The sequence below is a fragment of the Ruditapes philippinarum genome, unplaced genomic scaffold (assembly GCF_026571515.1).
Source record: "Ruditapes philippinarum isolate M1 unplaced genomic scaffold, ASM2657151v2 ctg4827_1_1_1_1, whole genome shotgun sequence".
NCBI lineage: Eukaryota > Metazoa > Mollusca > Bivalvia > Venerida > Veneridae > Ruditapes > Ruditapes philippinarum.
Genome location: NW_026865223.1, coordinates 8,534 through 33,594, shown reverse-complemented (window position 1 = coordinate 33,594; position 25,061 = coordinate 8,534). Strand labels below are relative to the sequence as shown.

At 31.5% G+C, this 25,061-nt stretch overlaps 1 protein-coding gene and 1 long non-coding RNA gene across 2 annotated transcripts; one reads left to right on the top strand and one right to left on the bottom strand.

Annotated features, from left to right (window-relative positions):
- Positions 1 to 2,455: 2,455 nt before the first annotated feature.
- On the bottom strand, positions 2,456 to 16,752 carry LOC132728243 (uncharacterized). Its single transcript, XM_060713850.1, has 2 exons — positions 15,608 to 16,752; positions 2,456 to 2,785 (listed from the first exon to the last, which is right to left on the bottom strand). The coding sequence occupies exons 1-2, from the start codon at positions 15,936 to 15,938 to the stop codon at positions 2,580 to 2,582; spliced, it is 537 nt and encodes a 178-aa protein (XP_060569833.1). The 5' UTR covers positions 15,939 to 16,752; the 3' UTR covers positions 2,456 to 2,579.
- LOC132728238 (uncharacterized) lies at positions 11,972 to 13,673 on the top strand. Its single transcript, XR_009625456.1, has 3 exons — positions 11,972 to 12,217; positions 12,467 to 12,649; positions 12,801 to 13,673. It is a non-coding gene; the product is annotated as an uncharacterized LOC132728238 (long non-coding RNA).
- Positions 16,753 to 25,061: the final 8,309 nt, after the last annotated feature.

The following is a 25,061-nucleotide window of genomic DNA, read 5'->3' as shown; positions in this document are numbered from 1 at the left end:
TCGCATTCATGATATTTTTAGGAGAACTGCATCGTCGAAAAGTGACATTCTAGATACTTGGCATATAAAAATATTGTCCAAAATATTTTGAATTGCCGTTGGGATGAAGGGTACAATTTTAAAATTTTGTTTTTTGTTACTTCTCTTAAAAATGTGAATGTCATTAGTTTCTGGTTTTTGTTTAGGGCTTGTGTACTTTTTATTGCCCCCGGGCATATAGCTAATTGGAACCGTCTGTCCGTCCGTCAGTCTGTCCGTCTATCCGAGGGAAAACATTTTGGGTTTACAGGGGCTATATAAACAGTAAAGAGAACAAAAGAGAAAAATAAGTTCATCCGTGATCAAAGGGTTTAAGGGGCAAGTAGGCCCTTAAGAAAAAAAAGAAAATTTAAACAAAGAAAATAGGCCCCTAAGGCCCAAAATTGTTGGAAGTTCCGTTCCGTTCGTCGTTTCCGTACAAAAGGTTTTAAACCTAGAACGGCAAGGCTTGGGATTTTTTCTTAAGTTTCTACCTGGTACCAATGGCTTTCAAATTTTTACACCACCTTACTTAATCAATACAAAGTACACGAATCTGGGCAAGTTACATTAACCCTCTGGCTTTCATATTTACCAAGGGTTATTGCCCTTTTCAAGCCACTAAACAAAATGAAAATGGTTAACCTAAAAACGGGCCACGTTGGGAAAATCTTAAGCCTCTACATACTAATGGCCCTTTATAATTTTTTCCACACTTCTTTTTTTGATACAAAGTACATGATATTGGGCCAAAGTTTATATAAACGTGCTCCATCCATATTTTCCTTCTAGTTATTTTCCTTTTTTCACTTTGTGAAAAATAGGGCCTTTTGTCGGTTAAAACTCTGTTTCGGCCGCCAAGTTGGATTTATTTAAATTTTTCCAATTGCTTTAATTTCTTTAAATAATATAATTTCATTATTTATAGGGGGATACCTTTTGTGGCCTTTTCTAATTTTTTGGGTGGGAGTAATGGGGTCTTCTAGGGTTAAAGGTCAAAGGTCACTGGGTTTTAAAAAATAAATAAAGCAGTTTTGCTCATACGCCTTTATTTTTTAGTTTGAGTCTTAGTTTAATACAAACATTGCCAAGGGAGGTCCCTCCTTCCTTTGGGTGTAGTAAGGGTTTCATTTTGGGACAAGGGGCATATGTTACCAAATGTCCCAAGGTCACCAAAATTTTCCAAAATAGATTTTTTACAGGTGTTATTTGACCCTTATTGCTATAGGACAGATCGTTTTTTTTTAAAATTTGATAGAAACAATTAACCCTATTGGGAGATAAGGGGCAGTGGGTCAAGGTCACCAAAATGCTTAAATTTCAGATTTTTACACATTTGCTCATAAACCCCCTTTATTAAAGTGACAGATATATTTTTATTTGGTAGGAAGATAACTTTAATGGGTAATTCACTCCTTTTTGATTGGCCGTTAAAGGGGATCAGTGGGTCAATTTGTCATTGTGCTTAAAAAAAGATTTTTTACAGATTTTTGCCCATACAACTTTTATTTAAATTGACCATATGTATTTCATATTTGGTAGGCTGATAACTTTGCATTGGTATTTTTCCTTTGGGGATGGAGAAAGGGGTTAGTTGGGGGTTCAAGGTCACCCAGTGCTTAAAAATAGATTTTTACACTTTTTGCCCATAAACAGGGTTTTTTATTTATTGAAGATGTATTTTCATTTTTTGGTAGGAAGATTAACTGGCATGAAGTTGGAATATTTTTTCAACTTTCAACCAAGTCAGAGCAATGGACTGGCAACTTATAATTTTTCAAATAAACAAAATTGCCATGACTTTGTTCAAGCTAAAAAACCTTTTAACTTTGGGGGTTACAATTTTTTGGCTTTTTTTTTGTCCCAAACGGAGGTGAATGGGTTTAAATTTTTTTTTTTTTGAAATATTGCTTACTTGACAAGAACCTGAGCCGGGGGCATTTTGTGTTTAACGAAACACGTTTTTGTTTTCTTTTGTTTGTTGTTGGTCTTTTGCCTTTGTTTGCGAGGATGTTTTAATTTTATTTATTTATTTTTTTATTTACTTTTTTTTTTATTCATTTTTGGGGAATTAACCTGATTTAGGGGGGAGTGGATGGTCAACAAGTTATTTACATAACCCTCCATTCAATCGACCATTTTTTTTATTTCATTGGGTAGCCCTCGTTAATAATTTAAACAACTCATGTACATGAAAAAAATATTCAAAACTGTGCCAAAATTGATTTTTTTATTTATTCAATTTAGCTATGATTTTACCACTTTAATGAAATGCTAATCAGCCTTGTTCTTTAGTCCAAGAAAGTGTTTTTTGCCTATTTGAAGTGACCGGTTAACCATATCAAGCACCTTAACTGTAAAAATACATCAGAACACTGTTGAACTTTCTTTATTGAACGATATGTGAAAAAATCCTGTACTGAAAAAAAAGAAAAATGCTACACATATATTTTTTCAGAAAAATGTTAAATGCTACATGTATATCTTATACGGAATAGTTGTAAACTGTACATTTATGTGGAAGGCAAAAGGAAAATCCTACATGAAAATAAAATTATATATCAATGACTGAAAAATGAAAAATACCTCTTTGGTTTACAACACCTGCATACCCCACATTCTGGATATTTTGGATCATACTCTTCTGTCCACGTATAGCCTAAGCAATTTTCGCAATATGTTTGTTCATACATTGGCATGCGACTTGCTCCCCCCATTGCTATGATTGCCTTGTCGTCTTCTTCAGTCCAATCGTGACATACTAAAACTATAAAGAAATCAAAGCACTGAAAGCACTGGAGGGTCGCTTGCGCTGACAAATTTATATGACATTAAACTGCTGGTGATCAATTGAAAGGCCAAATTCCCTGTCCTTTTGCAACTTTTTTGAAAAAAAGTCATGTCATATTCAAGTGGAAATGACTGAGTACAAAGGAAAGTGCAATATATTGCCATATGATTTAATTTAGCAAAATTTATCATCCAACAATTACAACACGGTTTATCAAAAGTACTAAAAACCAGCAGACATTTTCACAAAAAATCTTACGATAATTTTTTGTCGTAAGAGAAATCTTACGATAAATCTCCTTTTCACAAAAAATCTTAAGAAAATCTTAAGCGCAAAATTTGTCGTAACTTTACGATAGGTCTTCCCCGTTCGTAAGTGTATTTTTTTTTCTCTCTTAAGGGTAAAATATCATGTATCTCTTACCTAAACTGAATAAAAACAAACCAAACGTTGAAGGGTACAACTAAATATTAAGCAAAACAGTATGCTATAAATAACACAATTGGGGTATAATTATTTTTTCAACAATATACATTTGTGACGTCATGACTTGATGACGTCACGATTGGAGAGGGTTATGAATAGTTTAAAAAAATGTGAACTATACTGTAGACTAGTATTATTGAAAACTTATAATTTGTACAATTGGTGAGTTCGATTTCATTGCCAGCATGTACAAGGGGTACCTTTTTATTTATTAATAACATAGTAGACCTTCTTTCTGAATCTTTTAGATACTTCAATCAAGATATAAATTATATCAGTTTGAATCATTTTTGGGTGATTCTAAATTTTTTGCCGAAACGGTGTCACTCCACCTTGAGTTCTTATTTAAATGAAAATGAAATAAAAATGAAATCGAAATTATTTGTTATATAAATTAAACATAATTATAAGGTAGAAAGTGATTGATTTTTATTTCATTTCTTACAAAAAGACAAATAAATTGCGATTTGTTCACACAAGGGGTCCAAAATTAACAATGTCACTTGTTTTAACATCCATCTTTATACGCTTACTGGGTGTCTAGTTAAAAAGAGTTCAATTCTTTTTTGTATTCAAAGGAATTAAATAGACATATAAGATGTCTATTTTTGAGCCAGAAATATATTATTTACATCAATTCAATTTATTTACTTCATTTTTTATGGTATCTTGAATTCATGTCATTACCAAAACGGTCACAAATAAACTCAATTAGTCGACAGCGATATTATTATTCGTCAATAACTCGTGACGTCATAGAAAAGTTGAAATCGGCGCGAAAATTTGTTTTGGGCGCATGTGACATGCAAATGGCTGACGCTGAAAATTTACCAGGTAAGTTTCAGATTTTTATGCGTAAGTTTTTATCTAGTCATTACCGAATGCTACATAGCAACTAAATTTGTACTATTATTCACAATCGCTCTATATTTGTATATAAAAATATGTGTACGTTGAAAAATATAACGGTAAACATTACACAGTCTGGGCCATTCAGACGCTTATTGAGAAAAATATTTAAAATGTCATTACCGCAACAGTCATTACCGAAAACAGGGTTTTATGCATTGGTAATGACAAAAATGTTTCGGAGATGACTTTTTTAACTAAAGTGTTAATAAATATGCAGATGTCTTGTCATATTGTCTGATAATTTTTTCTTCTTAATATGTTTAGGTGAACTGTTATCAGGATTTAAGAAAAAAGATATAAGTTTTTTCAGAACAAGTTATTGGAGAAGTTTATATGACATATTATGATAATATGTCATAATTGCAAGCAAAAACACATTTTCTATCTAAAAGTATGTGTTTAAATAAAAACCATAGTGATGGTTTGCATCAATCTTGTAAATCAGAAATATTTAGAACAACTGAAACCATTTCAATTGACAATTTTACACCCGTAAAATTAAGTTTCGGTAATGACATGATACTTTCTCTCATTACAGAACACATCAATAGAGTGAAGAAACAGATAGAAATACTGAATGATCAAATTAAAAAGGCAGAATTATTTATCGAACAAATCAAACAAAAGAACCCTGAATCTGTGCAAAACTTTATAGAAGAAATTGAAACTTTACAAGATTGTATAAAACTGAAGAAAAGTGAAATATCGAATTTCAGTGATCAGCTACAGCATTATGAAACATGGCTCTCACAAGTGGAGAACGCGCTACCTTATGGAGAAAACGACAAAGAGAGGACCCAGCAAAACACGTAGCATACAAAGAAAAAGAAAAACAAAGGTACCAAAAGAGAAAAGAATCAGGTCAGCTAAAGTCTATTTCTGAATTGAGTGCCAGAGACCAAAGAAAAAGAAGGAGGAACTGGAAATATAACCAAAGATCTAAACGTAAAAAAAATAAAGAACTAATGAAGGGTTTACAGGCACAATTGTCTCCACCATCTACACCAGATCCGTATAGTTCAACTTCAAGTAACCAATTAAGTGAGTCAAATAGATTAAGAGGTAGAAAAAAAAAAGAATTTAAATCGATCAAAAGCTTACAGAGATCAGTTTAAATTAAGAATTGAGCTAAATAAAGAAAGAAGACTAAAGAATAAATACAAATCAAGGTATTATCGAATGAGAAGAAAGAAAGATGAATCTGACAGTGAAATTGTCTGTTGTTGAGAAACATAAGAAAACGATACAAGAAAGGAGAAACTGCCGAGAAACAACTGATTAAGAATTTACTGTACAGAGAAGCAATTCTTAGAAAATACAAAATCAGCATGCATTATGCCAAACAGAAGACGGGAATAAACGAAATCCGTATCAGAAAGTCACGCACTATTTCTATGACAAAACAAACCATATTGAAGTCTAGTATAGATGATTTCTTTGAAAAAGACGATAACTCTAGAATTAAAGGAGGCAAAAAATACACTATTACACGAAGAAAGATAAAGAAACAAATAAGGCTATTAAATGACAGTATTAAACATCTCCACGAAAAATTTCTTTTTGAAACGGACAAACGGATAAGCTATAGTCTTTTCGCACGAATGAAACCTTTTTGGGTTATAAGAGCATCTGAGAAGGATAGAGTAACATGCCTTTGTAAAACTCACGAAAACCCAACTATGAAAGTCAATAAATTATATGATGAAAAGGTATTAGAAACAAAAGACCTACGCCAACTTATTTCATGTATTACATGTGATACAAAGAACAAATATTGTATGTATAGACAATGCAATCAGTGTAAGCTTAAAGAAATTAGCACAAAACCAGAAACAGAAAACCTCAATTATGGAAAAATAGTTGAATGGAGGGAATGGAAATCTGATGTGATCGAGAAAGAAAAAATATCTGAAAATGGTGAAATTATCAAAACCAAACATAACGTAACAATCAAGAAAACTGAAACAGGCACAATAACGACACTTGTTAATGAACTTCAACAAGATACAACGAGATTAGCAAGACATGAATTCAACATATCTCATCAATACTTGCAGTTGAAGAACTTGAAAGATTCATGCAAAACAAATGAATTAATATTGCATATAGACTTTTCGGAAAATTACCTTTGTAAATACAAGAGTGAAATACAAAGTGTGCACTTTTTGTTCTCCAAGAGACAAATTTCCATACATACCGTGATGGCTTATACTCACCAGAAGCCAAAAGCATTTGCTACAATATCAGACAATACTTCCCATAAAGTAGTTGGAATCTGGGCCCACCTTGAACCAGTTATAAAGCAAATGAAACAACTAAACCCTGGTTTAAACATATTACATTTTATATCTGATGGGCCAACAAGCCAGTACAGGAGTAAGTCCAATTTCTACATGTTTTCCACGAAACTCTTTGACCTCGGATTTTCTGCTGGAACATGGAACTTTATGGAAGCAAGCCATGGAAAGGGGGCCCCCGATGGCATCGGTGCTGTCATCAAAAGAACAGCAGATACTGTTGTGAACACTAAAGGTCAAGATATCACTAAAAAAGCAGATTTGATTGAAGGTATGTATATAAATTCCTAGTTGAATGCACAGGGCAATATAACAAATATTCAGTGATCATACAGATGTGAAAAATGCGTCAACCAGATATAAGAATGGCTTCTAAATTACGGTTTATTACAGTTACATTATTTTTATTTTGTATATTTCATAAGTTATAAATACTTTAAATCGTTCTGCCTGAAGAAAAATCATAGCTTACTTATAGTCTGTAACCACTTCAAGTCATAACGATACATTCGCTATACAAGATTCAATTAGCTTTTTATGATTTAACCTATTAATCGTTATTTTACAGGAATTCGTAAATACGGCACTTCTATAGAACTGATTGAGATTTCTGATAACGACTTTCGTGAAGTGGAAAAGACTGTACCGGCTAATGATGATGTTCCGTCTGTTAAAGATACAATGAAGCTACATCAGGTAATATCGTAATTTCATTATCAGTTTATTTAGTGATAATTCATTAAAATTTTAATTGAAATAGAACAAAATTATACTGTAATTGGACAATAGTTAGTAAATTTAGGAAACAGATCTAAATTTTGAGTGATTTGTTGTAGAATAATGCACAGTTCGAGTTCAAATGTGCTGTAATATAATCACGAAGGCTGGTAGGCCTGAGTGATTAATACAAAACATTTGAACGAAAGAAACGATATAACATTGTCGATATAAATTTAACTTTAATTTGTTTTCAGATTGTTGTTAAGCAGAAAGGAGTTGTGTCATCTCGTGTTTGAGTTGTTTCCGTTCAGAGAATTGCGAATGTTTTAATCTGAAATCTACGACACTTCTGTCACAGGTAATACTTTGCTAAATAGCAATACTTAATTCACAAACCATCAGATTGTAGCTCTTTCAAACTGTCAACAGTCATTTTTGTAGATGATATTCATAAGAAAATTGTAAAACATTTATAGCTTCAGTTTTTGACTTTTATAGATATAACAAGTATAGTTGTTTAATATACCAGAATTGCCTTAATTAGAATTTTTTACAATAAGTATACCTAATTTGTGTGTGTTATTTTAGTACAGCTCTAAGTTACAACTCTTTTCAGGGGACACCAAATTCATCTGCTGAAGTGGAATGTGCTAGCACCACTGTGTCTGTACGAACGAATATTTCGGTAATATTAACATATAGATCTATACGCTTAATATGATTCTGTTTTTTGAAAGAGAGTTTAAAAAATCAACTCACAATATATAATTTATGAATTGTTATTCAGGTTTCAGAATGTCCATGGAACTTTTATTTTAATTATACATGTAATTGCATAGATCTATCACATATAAAAGTATGCGATGATAAACTGTATTCATCTTAAAATATGATGAAGATATTATTGTGTTAATTTTTTTCAGAGCTCAGTGCTTCAGAAAATTCTTAATGTTGAAGAATCATTGATTGGACTGTACTGTGTAGTAGAATATGAGAACATGCCATATCCAGGATTGATTCTTGACGTTGATGAAAATGATTTAGAGGTTAAAGTGATGCACAGAATTGGTGTAAATAGATTTTTTGGCCGTTATTGGAGGACAGGATATGGTACCATAAACAGAAAGTGGTAACTTTACTCAAGGAAGAACCACAGAAGGTCACAAACAGGCACCGTGAACTTCCGTCAATAATTTGGAAGTGCATCGTGTCAGAAATGAATTTAGATTCTTAAGACTGACCTATATAAATTCTGAGTGTTTTTTCTCTCGTTGTTTGATTATCAAACCAGAGACTCAGTAAATATTATCAAATATGGCCGCATATATGATACTATTACACATTTGGTAATTAAATTATAATTAATGTGTGTCAGCTCTATATGTTACAAAATTTTGAATGTTTATCTACAGTTTTACTACAACTAAGTTTTTTCATGTTTAACAGTTTGAGTATGACCAATTAAAGTTATAATATTGTATTTTCATGTTCTATCGGCAATAAAGTTTTTGTTAGTTACTATTGTGTTACGTAAATAAGCATTCAACACAGATGTAGATTTCAATTGTCATCACCATAACGCAGGCGTCACTTCCACAACGCTGTGTCATTACCATAACCTCACTTGTTTTTAATTTTATTTTTTCCCTTTTAAGAAATATCGAAGACAATTTAAAGCATTTCTCATTTATTTCATTTATACATTTATTATACAACAAAATTTTTTAACATTTGTATCCCTATTAAGGTGAAAAATATATTCTAATGTTGGTATTTTTTTACTTTTATGGAGGTTCCTGATTTGTCAAATGATACGAGTTTTTCTGAACATAGATTTAACGGGTTATTAAATCAAAAGATGTAATAGAGGTCGTTTTACTGAATAACCTTGTATGAACAAATGATATACCTACCCATTTTTTCACTATTTTGCATTTAAAAAATGTTGTGGTAATGACTCTGAAGTGTTGCTCACCCGATTCATTTATAAAATATAAAAAATCAGACAATATCTATGCACGGAATTCAATATCAAATGATGCTAGATAACAATATAAATGAATGAAATGACTGAAGTTGAGAATTTTGCGATATCCAGTCAAGCTATTGATCTTTCAACAGAAAGGCAAAAAATATAGAATCACCCATTTTTGTTCTTATTGAAATTTGATTGTGTTCAATAGATACTTCAAGCTCTTTATTACTTGATTTTAAAACCGGAATCAAATATAGAGCATGCACATCACTATCAAATGACCGTTGCTAGGGATGTTTTTGTCGTAAGATTTATCGTAAGTGAATTTTTTATCTTAAGATAAAATTTTAACTTACGAGTGGCTTTGTGAAAATGACTTAAGATTTAACTTACGATTATCGTAAGTGAAAAACTTAAGATAAATCGTAAGATTTTTTGTTAAAATGTCTGCAGTATTTTTTCTCAAGTGCTTCAGTTGACATCGAAAAACCTAATTGCCTTTATCCTCAAAATAATACTTTGAAAGTTGAATAAATTTTAAGAGTACACTACTGACATAAGCAGAAGCTGGAAGTACATAACCAAGTCCTCTATTAAACAATGGCTAAGCATTGTTAATTTCATCTACTTATAAGGCATATGAAAACATGCTCATTCTTGGAGATTATAGTTATTATCAATCTGATATTCAAGTTATCATTAGCCCATGTGCATATAGACTGGATAGTATTCAAACAACTCGAAAAGAAAATACAGTGAAGTCTCGCTTTATGACCGACCCTAAATTGCGGGCAATTCGATATTACAACCGCTTTTTCCGGTCCCGATTTTTTGCCTATATAATTCAATGGTCGTAAAGCCCGAAATACGACCGACCCGCTACTACGTAATACGACCGCTTTTATAGGTCCGAATTTTCACTTAACAATGCAAAAGGGGTCCAATAAAACAACCACTAATTAACCCTGCTCGTTAACTTGTGCATGTCATCCATTATCTCCAATAAACAAATAATGTTACAACACTTAACGACAACTACCATGAAGGTGTGACCGATTTACGGTACACGAAAGAGACGTTTAAAATATAAATTAACAGTTTGAAATTAAAGTGTCTATAGATGAGATTATCAATTAGATTAGCGGTTTGTGATTAAAAGGAATGGGATTAAATGTGTCAATATTCCTTTCAATACATTATTTTGGATTGATGCGAATCAAAGAAAGACGACCGATGTGTTAACAACACACACTTTCGGATAGGTAGGTTATTTCGTCTATGTTAAAAAAGGATATTTTACAATTTAGAGTTAAAATGTTTACCGCTTTTGCAAATTCAAAACAATACAATTGTTTTTAAAATAAAATTTAGAATCATAAACGGAAAATAATTTATTCAGAACAAAAAAAAGTTGATTCATGAAGTTTCAAAAGACAATAGAGATTTAAACAGTTACAGATACGATATATTTTTACTTAAACTAAAAACGTATTCATTTCTTTTTTACTTTTAGGTCCGGATAACCCTGAAATAAAAGGATTAGCATATAGATGGGTGGGGGAATAATGCACCAAACAAATATGATTATGAAGAGATCACCAGAACTCAACAACTGAACAACAATGATTAAAATGAAATTTTCTTGTGAAAACTTTCGAAAATAAATAATGTTTTTTTTTCTCAATAAATCATATTTTTGTTGAATAAAATACATGTTAATTGGTTTATGTTATTCAAACAGTTATGTTTCAATGATCCCAATCGCTAATGATAACCTCCTTCTCCAGAACACATATTAATAGTAAACATTAGCACGGGTCTCCAAATTAAGACAGACTCGATAATAAGACCACTTTTACCAGGACCCCAAAGTGGTCTCAATAGCGAGACTTTACTGTAGTTGAAAAATCTTTCAGTTAATATGCATACTAGTAATCAGTGTTCCATCAGGGATAAACTATCAGTGATTGTGAATACATGACTAATCAATGTCGTAAACCGAATTTTCGTGTTACTAACTCGAAATTTCGAGATGAGTTAGTCGAAATTTCGAGTTAGTAATTCGAAATTTCGAATAACTAACTCGAAATTTTGAGTTAATAAAAAACATACACTTGGCACTCATGCTCCTCCGTATTTGTACGATGGAGATGGAGAAATGGGTGTTCAACACCATGTATTTATGGTCCATCCGCCCTTTCAGGCACTGAGAGTACGAACCCAGTGTTCACCACCACACTTACGTGAAATTATACATATGTATATAACTATGCTTATAAAACATTTTTTAAACATCGAAGAATCAAAGTAAGAGACAATTAGAATAGACTTTCAGTAAAGTTAGAAAATTTGGTACATATAAATAAAGATAATTTATCATGCATAAACACGTGTTGTAGTTATTTCTCTGAAGTTGATAATGAATTTCTTAAAGCAAGTGCGTTTTTGATGAACAATTGCATGAGCTCAGTCCTATCGCAAGAATTCAAAAGTTTGATAAATTTCTTGTAAAATTTCATAACTCTAGGTCTCATCCTTTTTTAGTTACACGCAACACAAGTTGAAAATTGCAAATTTTTACTAAGTCAAGGGCAATAAGACTAAAAATACTAAACAAATCCAGACGAAAATACCCAGGTGCACAACTACACAGTCATGCTGATGTATATTCCTGTAAAGTTTCATGACTTTAGGTCAAAAACATTTTGAGTTACGTGCGACACAAGTTGAAAATTGCAAATTTTTACTAAGTCAAGGGCAATAGGCCTTTCTCAAATTATATGCATACTTTACATTCCAACACCAGAGAGAGGCTTACAGGGCATGAATGTAAACAAATAATGTCTGACCTGATAAGTCCTAGTGTGTTAAACTTACTGGGGAAATTCTATTTTTATTCCACTCTGTTATTCCAATTCTAGATATAATTATACCGTTAATTTTCATAAAATACCTAAGGATGTGAGTTTAACAAAGGAAAGGATTGTGAAAATAAGATAGACGAAAGAACATTTCAAGGTAAAATACCACTGTTCTTTTCTTTTTAAACCAAGCTACTTAAGTTGTATTACTACTTACATTAATTACTCTCATTTCTCATTGTTTTAATGTTTCATTTAAAAAAACATAACAATATGTTTGTTCATAAATTTCATTTAAAATATCACATTTATAATGATAACATTTAAAACATAATTGCTTCAGAATCTCAATCAATACCGTTTTTATACTAAAAAGCAATTACGGTTATTTTATGTACTATTTCAGATCAATATTTTGCAATAGTTGCTCGTTTTGAAGCATTTCACACAAAAAGATTAACAACCATGGACATAAATTCATATATGTCTGAAGAGAACAGATGTACCCTGTAGATGGTTCGACTGGAGTAATAATCAACAGACCAGTAAGATGAACACTAAAGAAGAAGATTTCATTACCAGATGAAAGGTATACACAAGACTTAATTTTCATTTTTTACACATAAACAAAGTTCAGCCCCTGTAAAAAAATACATGTGCAATCAGAATATAAATTGATATATTCTAAAAACGGCATAATTCTTGTTTCCACTTCTAAATAAAAGGTATATATTTTTCAGGAATTCCACTAGTAACAGTCATGAACACAAATTGACAATTGATATTTGAATCGCCTTTAATTGAAATATCTCTTCATGGCAGTGGCAAGAAACTATCAAACAGTTCAAAGAAGAGTTACAGAAAACTAAGGAGGAAAACAAACAGTGATATTGAACGTTTAATACAAACAAATTTTCAAATGTTTACAGTTGTATTTTTTGTAATGTTATACATGTGGATTTCCAACAAAATTTACTATATATTCATTACAGTTTTCAATAGAAAAAACATTAAGAGCGTTTATAAAGATGCAAGCAAAACAATCAGCTTGATTGGCGAAATGTTTTTAGCATATTTTAAAGGACCATTTGTTCAGTCTTTTGCGCCTTGAATTTAAATAAAAACTTTAAAAGAAATCATCGCATTTCTTTGTTTTTAACATTGTGCTTTGTTACATATATGGTGCAGGGAATATGTCAACATGTTTATTACATTAAAAATTTGTCCTCTTATTGCATTATATTGTTGAGAGAATATGTCTTGGAATGTTAAAAGAAGTGCTAAAACTCGATGCTGCCTTTCCTAAAACCCTACAACTGCAAGGTATTGCGCAGGTTTTCTGCGAATGTTCAGTCCCCTATGTACATGGAATATTTGGGGTTGGTAAGTCCAGGCAACATCATCTGGAAGTGCTGTGTTCCCTAATGATTTGTTATATACCAGCTAGTTGAGGGTTCCAACAATATGACCACATAATCAAGTCGGACCAACTGGACAAGTGCAATAATCTAATGATACTTCAGCTTGTCTTAAGATTTGACTGATATTTGCAATCAAATGATTGTATTTCGTTATATACTAAGTATTTTATACTGTAATAAAGTAAATAGTTGATTATATATAAGTTTTACGTTCCTTACTTAGCACGAAATGTATTTTGACATTGCTGTTAACAACATCTGAAAATCCATTGAAATGTATAAGACGGGGTTATCATGTTTAAACAAAATATCATTTTGATTTAATAAGGCTGTCTGTAAAATTAAAAAAAAAAATAGTCTCTAGAGAGTCATCAAGAATTTTTTACTTTTAAATACATAGTGAATAAAACTTTTTTAAACTTTTTTATTTCAATAGCTAAATTTAGGGGAAGTATGGTACAGAATTCAGCATCCAACTGTTTACATCTATTATCAGTTAATTGCTTAATACACTCTTGACCAACATGTGTTGAGGTTAGCAATAAAATACTGATAACGCAGATAATGTCTATTTAAGTTGCAAAGAGTTAACCTGATATTTATACTGACTAAGAATATTAGAAATTACTTGGAATTATCATAAACTTTAATTGACTTATCAGGTCTTGTATGTCCTTCACTGTATATAGTGTAAATTAAACCCTTTGTAGATTTATTTATCTCCAGAAGAGATTTTTTAACATTAAATATAGTTCTTAACAAGTATGTAGCAAACAGAACATTTTCAAGATCTCTGACACAGTTGAAAAATCTTTCGGCCATATAATCGTGATATGTTTACATAGAGCAGATACCGCAGCTTGCCCTGTTAGCCTCGTTCTTAGAAATCTATGAATATGTATGAGGTAATATTAAGAAGGGTCTATAACACTAAAAAAACTGAATAAATCCACACGACAATATACAGGTGCACAACTGCACATGCTGATCAACATTCCTTTTAAGTTTCATGACTCTAGGTCCAATACGTTTTGAGTTACGTGCGTTTTCAATAAGATTAATTATCAGTGTTAACAATTTTCATTCAGTATTTTAGTATTCTTATATATCTATTTACAATCAATAGGAACCTTCCCATTTCACTATTTACATATAGTAAATGTATTCGTTACCACTTTTAATTAATAACCATTTTCAAAAATTTAAATTGAATTCTTTCAATTTGTTCCCCAAACTTCACATGAATAGTGCACAAAAGAAAGAACAAAGCATTAAATAATTGACGCAATAGTTTTGTGACTTAGATCATATTTATTACATTTACATTTATAGCCTTAAACGCCTTACCTAAATGTTGCTGATTCAATAAAAAGCTATCAGTGTAGTTAAAACAGTTTCAAGGTCGTGATGAAGACTTGAAATAAACAGGTCAATACTTGCTAATTGGCAAATAATTTGGAAATTTTACTCAAAACTACCAGATTTTAAGCAAGAGGCGATGAAAAATGGACTATGAATTAGTTTTAACACATAGTTAAATATGTAAGGCAAGCATTATCAGTAAATTTTAAGTTAGCACGTAAAATTCACTTTTTAAAGATGAAAATTACCATTTTTGACGAGTGTTTTTGCAACAAATACAATAGTTTTCCGACGAACTCTGTGACAGTTATCACAAGAACTCCTTGACAACTTATCATAAGAACTCCATACCTCGTGTAACAGTTCCTCTCCCGTGTTTTAAAAGGCCAATTATGCCCCATAAATGCTTTTACTTTACTTTCTGTATAGGTTTTTTTTTTATTTTAAGTGTACTTTAATAGTTGCAAAAAGATACTCATAGGCAAATTACCTGACCGATCTTTTTCTGAAGACCTTTGGCAATTTGTACAGATATAGTGGTTTAGTATTTTGTATGGAAGTAAAAATACTACTTTGTTTACACTTTGTTAATTTTGAGACAAATTATTTCACATTTAGTGCTACTTTTTGCTTAGGAAATAAGCTTCAAACATGCACAAAGACCGTTATTCAAATATTGTAAAAGTAATGTTTGCCATATCTAAGAAAGTAAAAATGTATTGGTTTTTAAGGCATAATAGTTCAATAGTTCAAAATTCACGAACCTTTTTTTGAATATTTTAGCAATCCAGCTGAGTTTACCGTTGGTAACGATTTCAGAAACTCCCGACAACCAGTGCACTTATGATCATCCACTTGATACGTAACAGCTTTACATTCTTCGTCCTCATAACAAATTCTACCGCATGTTACTGCGGCAACAACCGAGTCTTTCACAAACCGAATATCTTCCGCTGGGCATATGTCTTCAACATAGTGTCCTCGAAGTTTAATCCAATTTATGGCCGTAGATGTTGAGACCATGCCAAGTTCAATCACAAAAATGCAGGTAAATAACAGAAGAACCATTGTATAATGGTATGTCGTTGAGCACATTTTCGCTCTCGAGGACGGTTAGAAATGCGTCTTAAGAAAAGCAAAATTGTGAAAGTGTTGTTCCTTTTCAAAATTACATGAGTATAAAAAAAGGAAACAAGCTTGCATAACAATATCAATATCAGGTAAAAGGCACATCAATGACTGTTGTGCATTTAGTAATATATTTGTGTTCCATTGTTTAACAGTATCACATTCCGTTAATAGGACGAAACTGTTCAGGTCCAAGAATTCAAAACATTTTCTCATATTACAAGTGATTCTATAATAACTTGAACTCTTACAAAAATTCATTCCATTTGAAACACGTTGGAATCAGAATTTATTTCACTAATACTAATACTACATACTACTGTGTTGAAAACAAGGCAAAATCGAAGGCAGAAAATATTACTCAGGTATTTCTAAATAACCACGTGTACTGTAGTCTAAATTAAACTGAGCTTGATTTTTTAAAACATTCTAACCTTCAGTTTTAATTAATTAATGTCAATGATCATTGATGTGCATTCCTCGCGGTTTCTTTAAATTATTATGTAATCGCAGCTTTCATAAGGCTTTTATCTTCATTATGTTTCAAGAAACAAAGGGACAGTGAAACAACAATTTGTAAAGAACGAATGTTATCACTTTCATTATCACCATATTAAATCAAAGTTACAACATTAATGTTCTATAATGAATACGTTTCCTACGAGCGCTGTATAGGTATACATATATACAAATGTTCAAAACGCAAAACGAATTTGCAATTTCCTCTTCCGGAATGATTTTACATGTACAAGTTATTCTATTCAAGCTTTAGCTTCTGACAAGTTCATGTGTATATGTTTTGGGTTTATTTGTTGTTGTTCTTGTTGTGTTGTTATGGTTTTTGAGGGGTGGGTTTTTTTTTTTGTTTCTGGGTGTTTTTTTTAGGTATTTAGGTCTGTTAGTGTCTGTTTGTGTATTATTACGCCGATTTTAACACAATTTCTTAACATATCAACCTAAGCAGCTTTTTATAACTAGTTAGAAACTACTTATTACTCCTCAAGCGACTGACTACTTGTCCAAGATTTCTAAACCAGTGACCATATGACTCAATGTCCTAGATCAATTGTCAAAGAGAAATTACTCTTCGACCGAGGATAAAAGCAGTGCACCCTGCATTACTTATTATTCTGATTCTCTCTCTATTGAGCTAAATGGTCATTCAAAATATGTACGTATACCAAGAATGTTTTTTCCATTGTCATATATCAAAACGAGAAACATCTTGCAGATACCTTTCAAGTGTGTATGATTCGTGATATTTATCTATCAGATTTGGTCCCAAAACTGACAAGATGAAAATCTAAGTCGTGTGATTATTCTTTGTAATGTAAGGTAACATTTGATAGAACAATACTTATTGGACAAAAATGATTCTAGATATCATTATTTGCATTCCTGTCTATTTGTTATCCCTTAGCAATTAACGATTTTGTACGGAGATAATTCATTTGATGTTTCTATAGCGCGGCCTAGGTAAACTGTTCAATACACATAGCGCCGCCTTTCTGAACTGAATGTCTGTTGCAAAATTGAACATAAAAAATGTCTAAAAAGGATTGATTTATTTGTGTAACACTCGCCTAACGGCGTTATTCTAAACAATTGAACAAACTGGCTGGATTGACAAACAGGCTAGATATTTAAACATTGAAAATCATTGTACATGACATGAATAGTGTACGTAATCAGAATGAAGTGGTCAAGAACAAAATATTCTGCTGACATTTTAGTTGGTTTAACGATGTTTTGACAGATGCCCAACTGGCTGTCAATAAAATAAACTGATGAATTTCATTAATTCTAGGAATTCTGCAATCATCTTTTAATCACAGAATAAACACTATTTGTATTCATTTTTTCTATTCTGTTTTCATGTGCTATTTTTCATGTTTTATTTATTTATTTTTATTTTATTTTTTATATTTTCGTCTGTAAATAATTGATCGTAATTATGATACAGTATGTTATTGAATGTCGTCTTTTCTTAAAAACCATCAACAGTTGATTATTTTCCCGGTATACATTTGTGTGCCCCTCTAAGATGGTGCAATATGATTTGCCCTTGTCCGTCCGTCCGTGCATTCTCATGTTGTGTCGCATGTAGCTCTAAAAGTACTTGACCTAGAATCAACAAAATTTACAGGAATGTTAATCAACATTCGGCCACATTTCTAGTTTAACTTAGCCATCATTTTGCTATTTCGTTTGCTATTTCGTTTCAAGAGATTTTTTTTATTTATTTCTTTATTTTGTTACATAAACTTAATGTCGTCCTAAACTTTTATTATTACATTATATGGATTTAATGTTATCCAAACCTATTATTATTAACGTACACGTCATCCTAGCGTATCTTTATTTCTGAATAATGCCTATCCACGAGTTAATACAGAACATGAGATACATGTAGATATCAGCATATATCTTTATGATATTTGTTTCAAATGAACGGAATGTGTAACATGTGCAATTTGTTTTGAAATTATGTTTTGTTATTCATTGTTCATGTCCCATGCTCTTTGAATGATCAGTTTTATAAATCTCTTATGCTCTTCAATATTGGCGGAATATTGGATGTGCATTACTGTGTCTTAAATAAAGTAATATTTTGACTTTCATGTAAAATATTAAATCACTATAATAATTTTAATGTCCAGAGAGCAAAAGAAGCAAAGCATTGTTCATCTATATGGTCAAAAAGTAAATGTTTGGGAACTGTATCAAGATATCCAGATGAAAAGTTTTTGAAACGTAACAAAAACATTAATATCGAGACAGTATGGGCCTTTAACTTGAGTACCTATAGCATTACTGTCATCATTTGAAAGATTGTCAATATTTACAGTGAAGGCTGATTTTCATTAAAGTACCCCATCCCTTTATAGTTTAATATATATTTAAGGATTGGGAATCTAATGGAAAATTGGTCATCGAAAACCGTGCTTCCATAGACCTAATCGGTTTTAAATTTTTAAATTCAGTGGTGTACCAATAAAACGCTAATACGCACGGGCATATTAAAAAAAACAAAAAACAGTGAAATAAAATTTCAAAAATAAAATGTGAAATCAAGAATTTGGACGTAGGTCGATAAAAATTTGTGAAGATGCTTATTGATTCTATAGGCATGCTTAAGATGATATCTCATTTATATATGTGTTACCTATTTTGATAATATGTATGCACAATCAATCAAAGGTTATGAAAGTAAGCAAATATGCAATCTTCTAAGCAGTGATCTCCCCTTATCAGTACAGATATCTCTGTCATCACTAACATTTTTATCAATATTTTGATATATTAGATATTTTTTACCTGCTGAACTTATTATCCCCCGCCGAAAAATTTCGGCGGAGGATATAGAAATAGTCTCCGTCCGTCCGACCTTCCGTCCTTCCGTCCGTCCGTCCGACATTTTTGTCCGGAGCATATCTCTAAAAGTATTTAAGTTATCAACTTGAAACTTCATAGGTGGATAGACCTCATTGAGGAGGAGTGCAGTGCACAAGAATGATAACTCTACCTTGCATGATTTTTGAGTTATTGCCCTTTGTTATTTTTCAAAATTGATTTTTGTCCAGAGCATAACTCCAAAAGCCTATGAGATATTAACATGAAACTTCATAGGTGCATAGATCTTACTCAGGAGGTGTGCAGTGCATAAGAATGATAACTCTACCTTTCATAATTTTTGAGTTATTGCCCTTTGTTATTTTTCATACCTAATTTTTTACCTGAGTGGAGCATAACTCAAAAAGTGTTTGAGATATCAACATGAAATGTCATAGGTGGATAGATCTTATTGAGGAGGAATGTTGTGCGCAAGAATGATAACTCTTCCCTATACAATTTTTGAGTTATTGCCCTTTTTTTCCATGCTATTTTGTCCAGAGCTTATCTCAAAAAGGATTTGAGGTATCAACTTGAAACTTCAAAGGTGGATGGATCTCATTGAGGAGGAGTGCAGTGCTTAAGAATGATAACTCTACCCTGCATTATTTTTGAGTTATTGCCCTTTGTTATTTTTCAAAATTAATTTTTGTCCAGAGCATAACTCAAAAAGCCTTTGAGATATCAAAATGAAACTTCATAGGCGCATAGATCTCACTCAGGAGGTGTGCACTGCACAAGAATGATAACTCTACCTTTTATAATTGTTGAGTTATTGCCCTTTGTTCTTTTTCATACTTAATTTTTCAATTCAATTTTTTTCTCAAAAAGTATTTGAGGTATCAACTTGAAACTTCATAGGTGGATAAATTTTACTGAGGAGGGATGCAGCACACAAGAATGATAACCTACCCTGCATTATTTTTCAGTAATTGCCCTTTGTTATTTTCAGCCATCAGTATTCACATAGGTTTCAAATCTGTAATCACTATAGCCATCAGTTTTCATTACCAAAATACCTCTTAAAATGGAATTATTCCGCTCTACTACATATACATTCTTCCAATGAGCAAACACATTCGGCGGGGGATGGCCATGTTGACATGGCTCTTGTTTTTCATTTGTACTTATGGTACATTTTTGTTAAACCATACCAAATTTAGGTACGTAAAGTTAAAAATAAAACAGAAAGAGAAAAATGACGTTAGATTTTCTATTTAACGCTCGATATTTACATTTGAATTTGGATTTAGCTCAATACAGGATTGGAGCAGTACCTCTAGACGCTTGCAGAAATCATGATCACAAAATAGACAAATATCGTTTTTTTCGCCGAATTTTACATTTTTCCTTGATTATCGTACTTGATTCGGCGTGAAAAGATGAATTAGACCTGTTAAAGTTCATTCCGTTGGGTAAAAAGACAAGATTTTAGCATTTTATCATTCAAGCGCCTTGTCCGGTATATACCGGAATACGGTATTAAGTGTGGTGCTCCAATCCTTTTTTTAGTCACAGCCTTTGAATTTACGTTACGTCATGTGACTTTTTTTCATCATTGACGTCTGTGAAGGCAGTGATTATATTTCTGCCAAGGGAGGTAATCACTGTGAGGAGTTTGGCAAATATGATCAAATTAATAACGTGTAAATTGCTTGGTTTTATCAATTGGGAAACCTTTTTCAGACTGAGATTGAGACTGCTACCGGATATACAATGTTTTAATTCTAATAAACCTCGTTTAAATCCAAAAAAAAATGATAAAGAAAGCAGTGTCAGCATATGTAATCGCGGCTTTCATAAGGCTTATATCTTCTTTCTTTTTCAAATAACAAAGGAAAACTAAAACAAAAGTTTGTAAAGAATGAATGTTATCACTTTCATTATCACCATATTAAAAGTTATACCATTAATTTTCTATAGTGAGTACGATTTCTTCGACTACTTTATTTTTACTTGTGGACCTATGCCGCTTTTCATGGATTTTCACTCACGGGACACATTAAATTCCATATGATGATTAACATTATTTTCAAGTTTTAGGCTTTATAAGGGGATGGGTTGTTTGCTTCTTGTTTCAGATGAGGTTTTCTTGTTGTTGTGTTTTGTGTTGGCTTGGAGAAATAACTCTTCAACTGTGAGGATACATACAGCGTGCCCTGCATTACTAACAAAAAAATCTGATTTTCTCCCGATGGATCATATAAAATATTTACGCATACTATGAGTGAATTTTCCATTGTAATATATCAAAACGATAAACATCTTGCAGATACCTTTCAAGTGTGTATGGCATATGATATTTATCGCACAGATTTTATATATCGTATAAAGATTGTAAAAATTGTAGTATTTATCACCATATTAGTTAGGGCTAATTTTGCTTATTTTGACCTCTTTTTGGTAATTTATGTGGATTGCAAGATCTGTTTGCAATGTAAAAATTATTTTCTTTGTTCGATTCACAATATTTTACTTTTAAATATTTTTTTTTTAATTTTCATGAAATTAGCATGAATCTGGAGGCATGCTGCTTTAAATGTTCTACATCTATTTCTACAACATTTTGAAGCACATATTTGCCCCTTTTAAAAGATTTATTAATTTCTGAAACAGTGTTTAGCTATCCGTTGGATTGCAAAATATAAACTTCAACTAGATCCTTCAATAAATTAACTTAGAAACATGTTTCATTCCAACAGTATCAGTATACTGTAATTGCGGCATTCATCAGCTTTGATGTAAATATCAAAGGGAAAATAAAAATTACTATAATTTAACAAATTTCCAGATTGCATAAGAAGGAAAAGATGGTTCATCTATATCGCCAAATAGTACATTTTTGGAAACTGTAACAAGATATCCACATGAAAAGTTTTTGAAACGTAACAATAACATTCATTTTGGGAATTAATGATCCTTTAACTTGAGTACATGAACTTATATCATTACTGTCATCACAGGAACTTGAAATAGTATCAATAATAACTGTGATGTCCGATTTTCATTGAAGAACCCCATCCCTATATGGTTAAATATATATTTAGGAATGGGGAAGTTTATGGACAAACGTGCTTTCATAGACCTGGTCGGTTTTAAATATCTAAATTCAATTGCGTATCTACTAATACACTACTACGCACGGGCATATGAAAATAACAGTGAAATAAAATTTCAAAAAAAATTAAAACAAATATTTAGACGTAGGTCGATAAACAGTTGAATAGCTGCTAATAGATTCTATAGGAATGCTTAGGATGTTACCTAATTCGAATATGTGTTACCTATTTTGATAATGTGTATACACAATCTGTTAATTGTCAAAAGGTGACATTCTAGATACTTGGCCTATAAAAATATTGTCCAGATGTTTTGTATGCGGTTTATCAAAGTACAATAAAGTTCTTTTTTTTTACTTTTCTGAAATAAAATTTCAAAAAAAAATTAAAACAAATATTTAGACGTAGGTCGATAAACAGTGAATAGCTGCTAATAGATTCTATAGGAATGCTTAGGATGTTACCTAATTCGAATATGTGTTACCTATTTTGATAATGTGTATACACAATCAATCAAAATCTATGAAAGAAGGGAGTAAGCAAATTTGATCAAATTAATTACATGTACATTGCTTGGGTATATCAACGGGAAGCCATTTTTCTTTCAGCTTCTTCCGATGTTATAATATTCATAAACCTCGTTAAAATCCAAATAATAATAAAGGAAATGTCCTAAAATCTGAATTATTATTTAATAAAATGTACAATATTTTTGCGAATGTCTCAACTCACTTCTTAGCAAACACTCAGTTGCAAACTTTACGTACTTAGATCATTTCAGTTCTATAATTATCATCATTATCCTTTTAATTGTTTAGCACTTTGCAATAAATGCAGTTATTTTGATTTAGTATTTTGTACATCAAAATAAAATTGTGTTTACGTTTTGCTACTTTTATCTCAAATCATTTCACATTCACATTATTCACTTCTACAAGCGTTAAACATCTTAAATATTCTACATCTATTTCTACAACATTTTGAAACACATATTTGCCCCTTTTTTAAAGATTTATATAAATTTCTTAAACTGTGTTTAGCTAGTCGTTGGATATCACAATATAAACTTCAATTCAATCCTTCTTTAAATCAAAACAAGATCATTCAAATCTTCTGAAATCACACCAATGAAGTTTCTAATTATTTTAATAGTTTACGCTGTGTAACACCGCACTTTGGGGTCAAACTCACTTTGGGGTCCGACCCCAAAGTGCGTTACGTACTTTGGGGTCCGACCCCAGAGTGCGTTACGCACTTTGGGGTCCAATTTTAACCCCAAAGTGCGTTAAACAGGTACATATGCATTTTTTAACATCAGGCAAACGACCGCACTTTGGGGTCATAGAAAATTAATGTTCATTATGTTTTAAATAATATATTGTAGTCAAAGTCAATGGTAAACAAAAAATCAAGGTATTTAACAGACAGAAACATGAGCCCTGAATTATAGTAGAATCAATAGGGATTTAAATGATCTTGATTAGTAAGTGAGGAACTTTCACCAAATAAATCACCAAATAAAGAATTTAAATCAATTATTAAGCTTAAAATATTTTTTCTCAAATTTTCCATTTATTTTAAAAGAATGTACACCTTTCATTAACTCCATTGTTTTTAGCTAAAGGCATTGTTTTCCCGTTTTTTATTTACACATTTTATAGAAATATAATAGTCTTAGGCATAGACAAAGATATAAATTCTAGGAAATCTTAGTAAGACATTTCAGTAAAAAATGTGCCTGATAATATGTTGAAGGAGCCATTTATTTAGCTAAATGTGACATATTAGAAACTTGACTAGGTGTAGATGCGGCTTTAAGTAGTAGTCAGTACAGGCAGTACTAAAGATATCAACTATTTAAGTAGTCGCCCATTAAGAATTTAAGAGCGGAGCTTCAGAATAATGTAAAATTCTCACTGGGGGACTATAGAGGGGATTGTGGGGTATCGATCCACCGAGGGTGAAAAATAACGTTTTAAAGGCCCATTATGCTTTTATTTGTTTTCTTTAAAGCTTTTTCATTTTGATGTTCTTCTATATTATCCAAAAAATACACATTGGCCAATTACCTGAACCATCTTTTTCATTTGTTCATTTTTGGCAATGATGAGTACAGTTATAGTGAATTAGTATTTTATAGGAAAATCAAATAATATAGTGATTTGACTTCTTTTATGACAAACAATTTCACATTTATCGCTACTTTATTCAGCTAACAAGCAGATACCATTATTTTAACATTATAAAATTCATGTTTGCTCTTTCTAAAGAAGTATGTGAGATTTACCATAAAAAGCTTCGGGCGAACGGTTGTTACGGAGCTTACAAAAACCCTTAAGTTTGTTGATAAGCTTAATAATGTTTTTGTAAAAATCACTTTTATAGTCCGATCGAAAAACTTGATGTTTCACCAGAACATTGCAATAGAGTATATTTATAGTTCTTTGGAAAAAAATATTAACTGCATTTTATTTCATTCCCAACATATTTTAAATGGGGCTCAATATGGCACCAAAAGTTATCAAGTAAATGACCGACAGAACGGGATATTTTTCGCAGCATCTTTTAATTCCAGGAATGCACAATTTCTGTACTAGAGTATTTTGAACGGTGGCATAAAAGTGACATTTGTATTTTT

Excerpts from the sequence above, each read along its gene's own strand:
- LOC132728243 (XM_060713850.1), bottom strand. The coding sequence starts at position 15,938 with ATGTGCTCAACGACATACCATTATACAATGGTTCTTCTGTTATTTACC. Across the intron at positions 2,786-15,607 it reads GCTAAAATATTCAAAAAAAG|TTTTAGTATGTCACGATTGG; the intron begins GTTCGTGAATTT and ends ATTTCTTTATAG.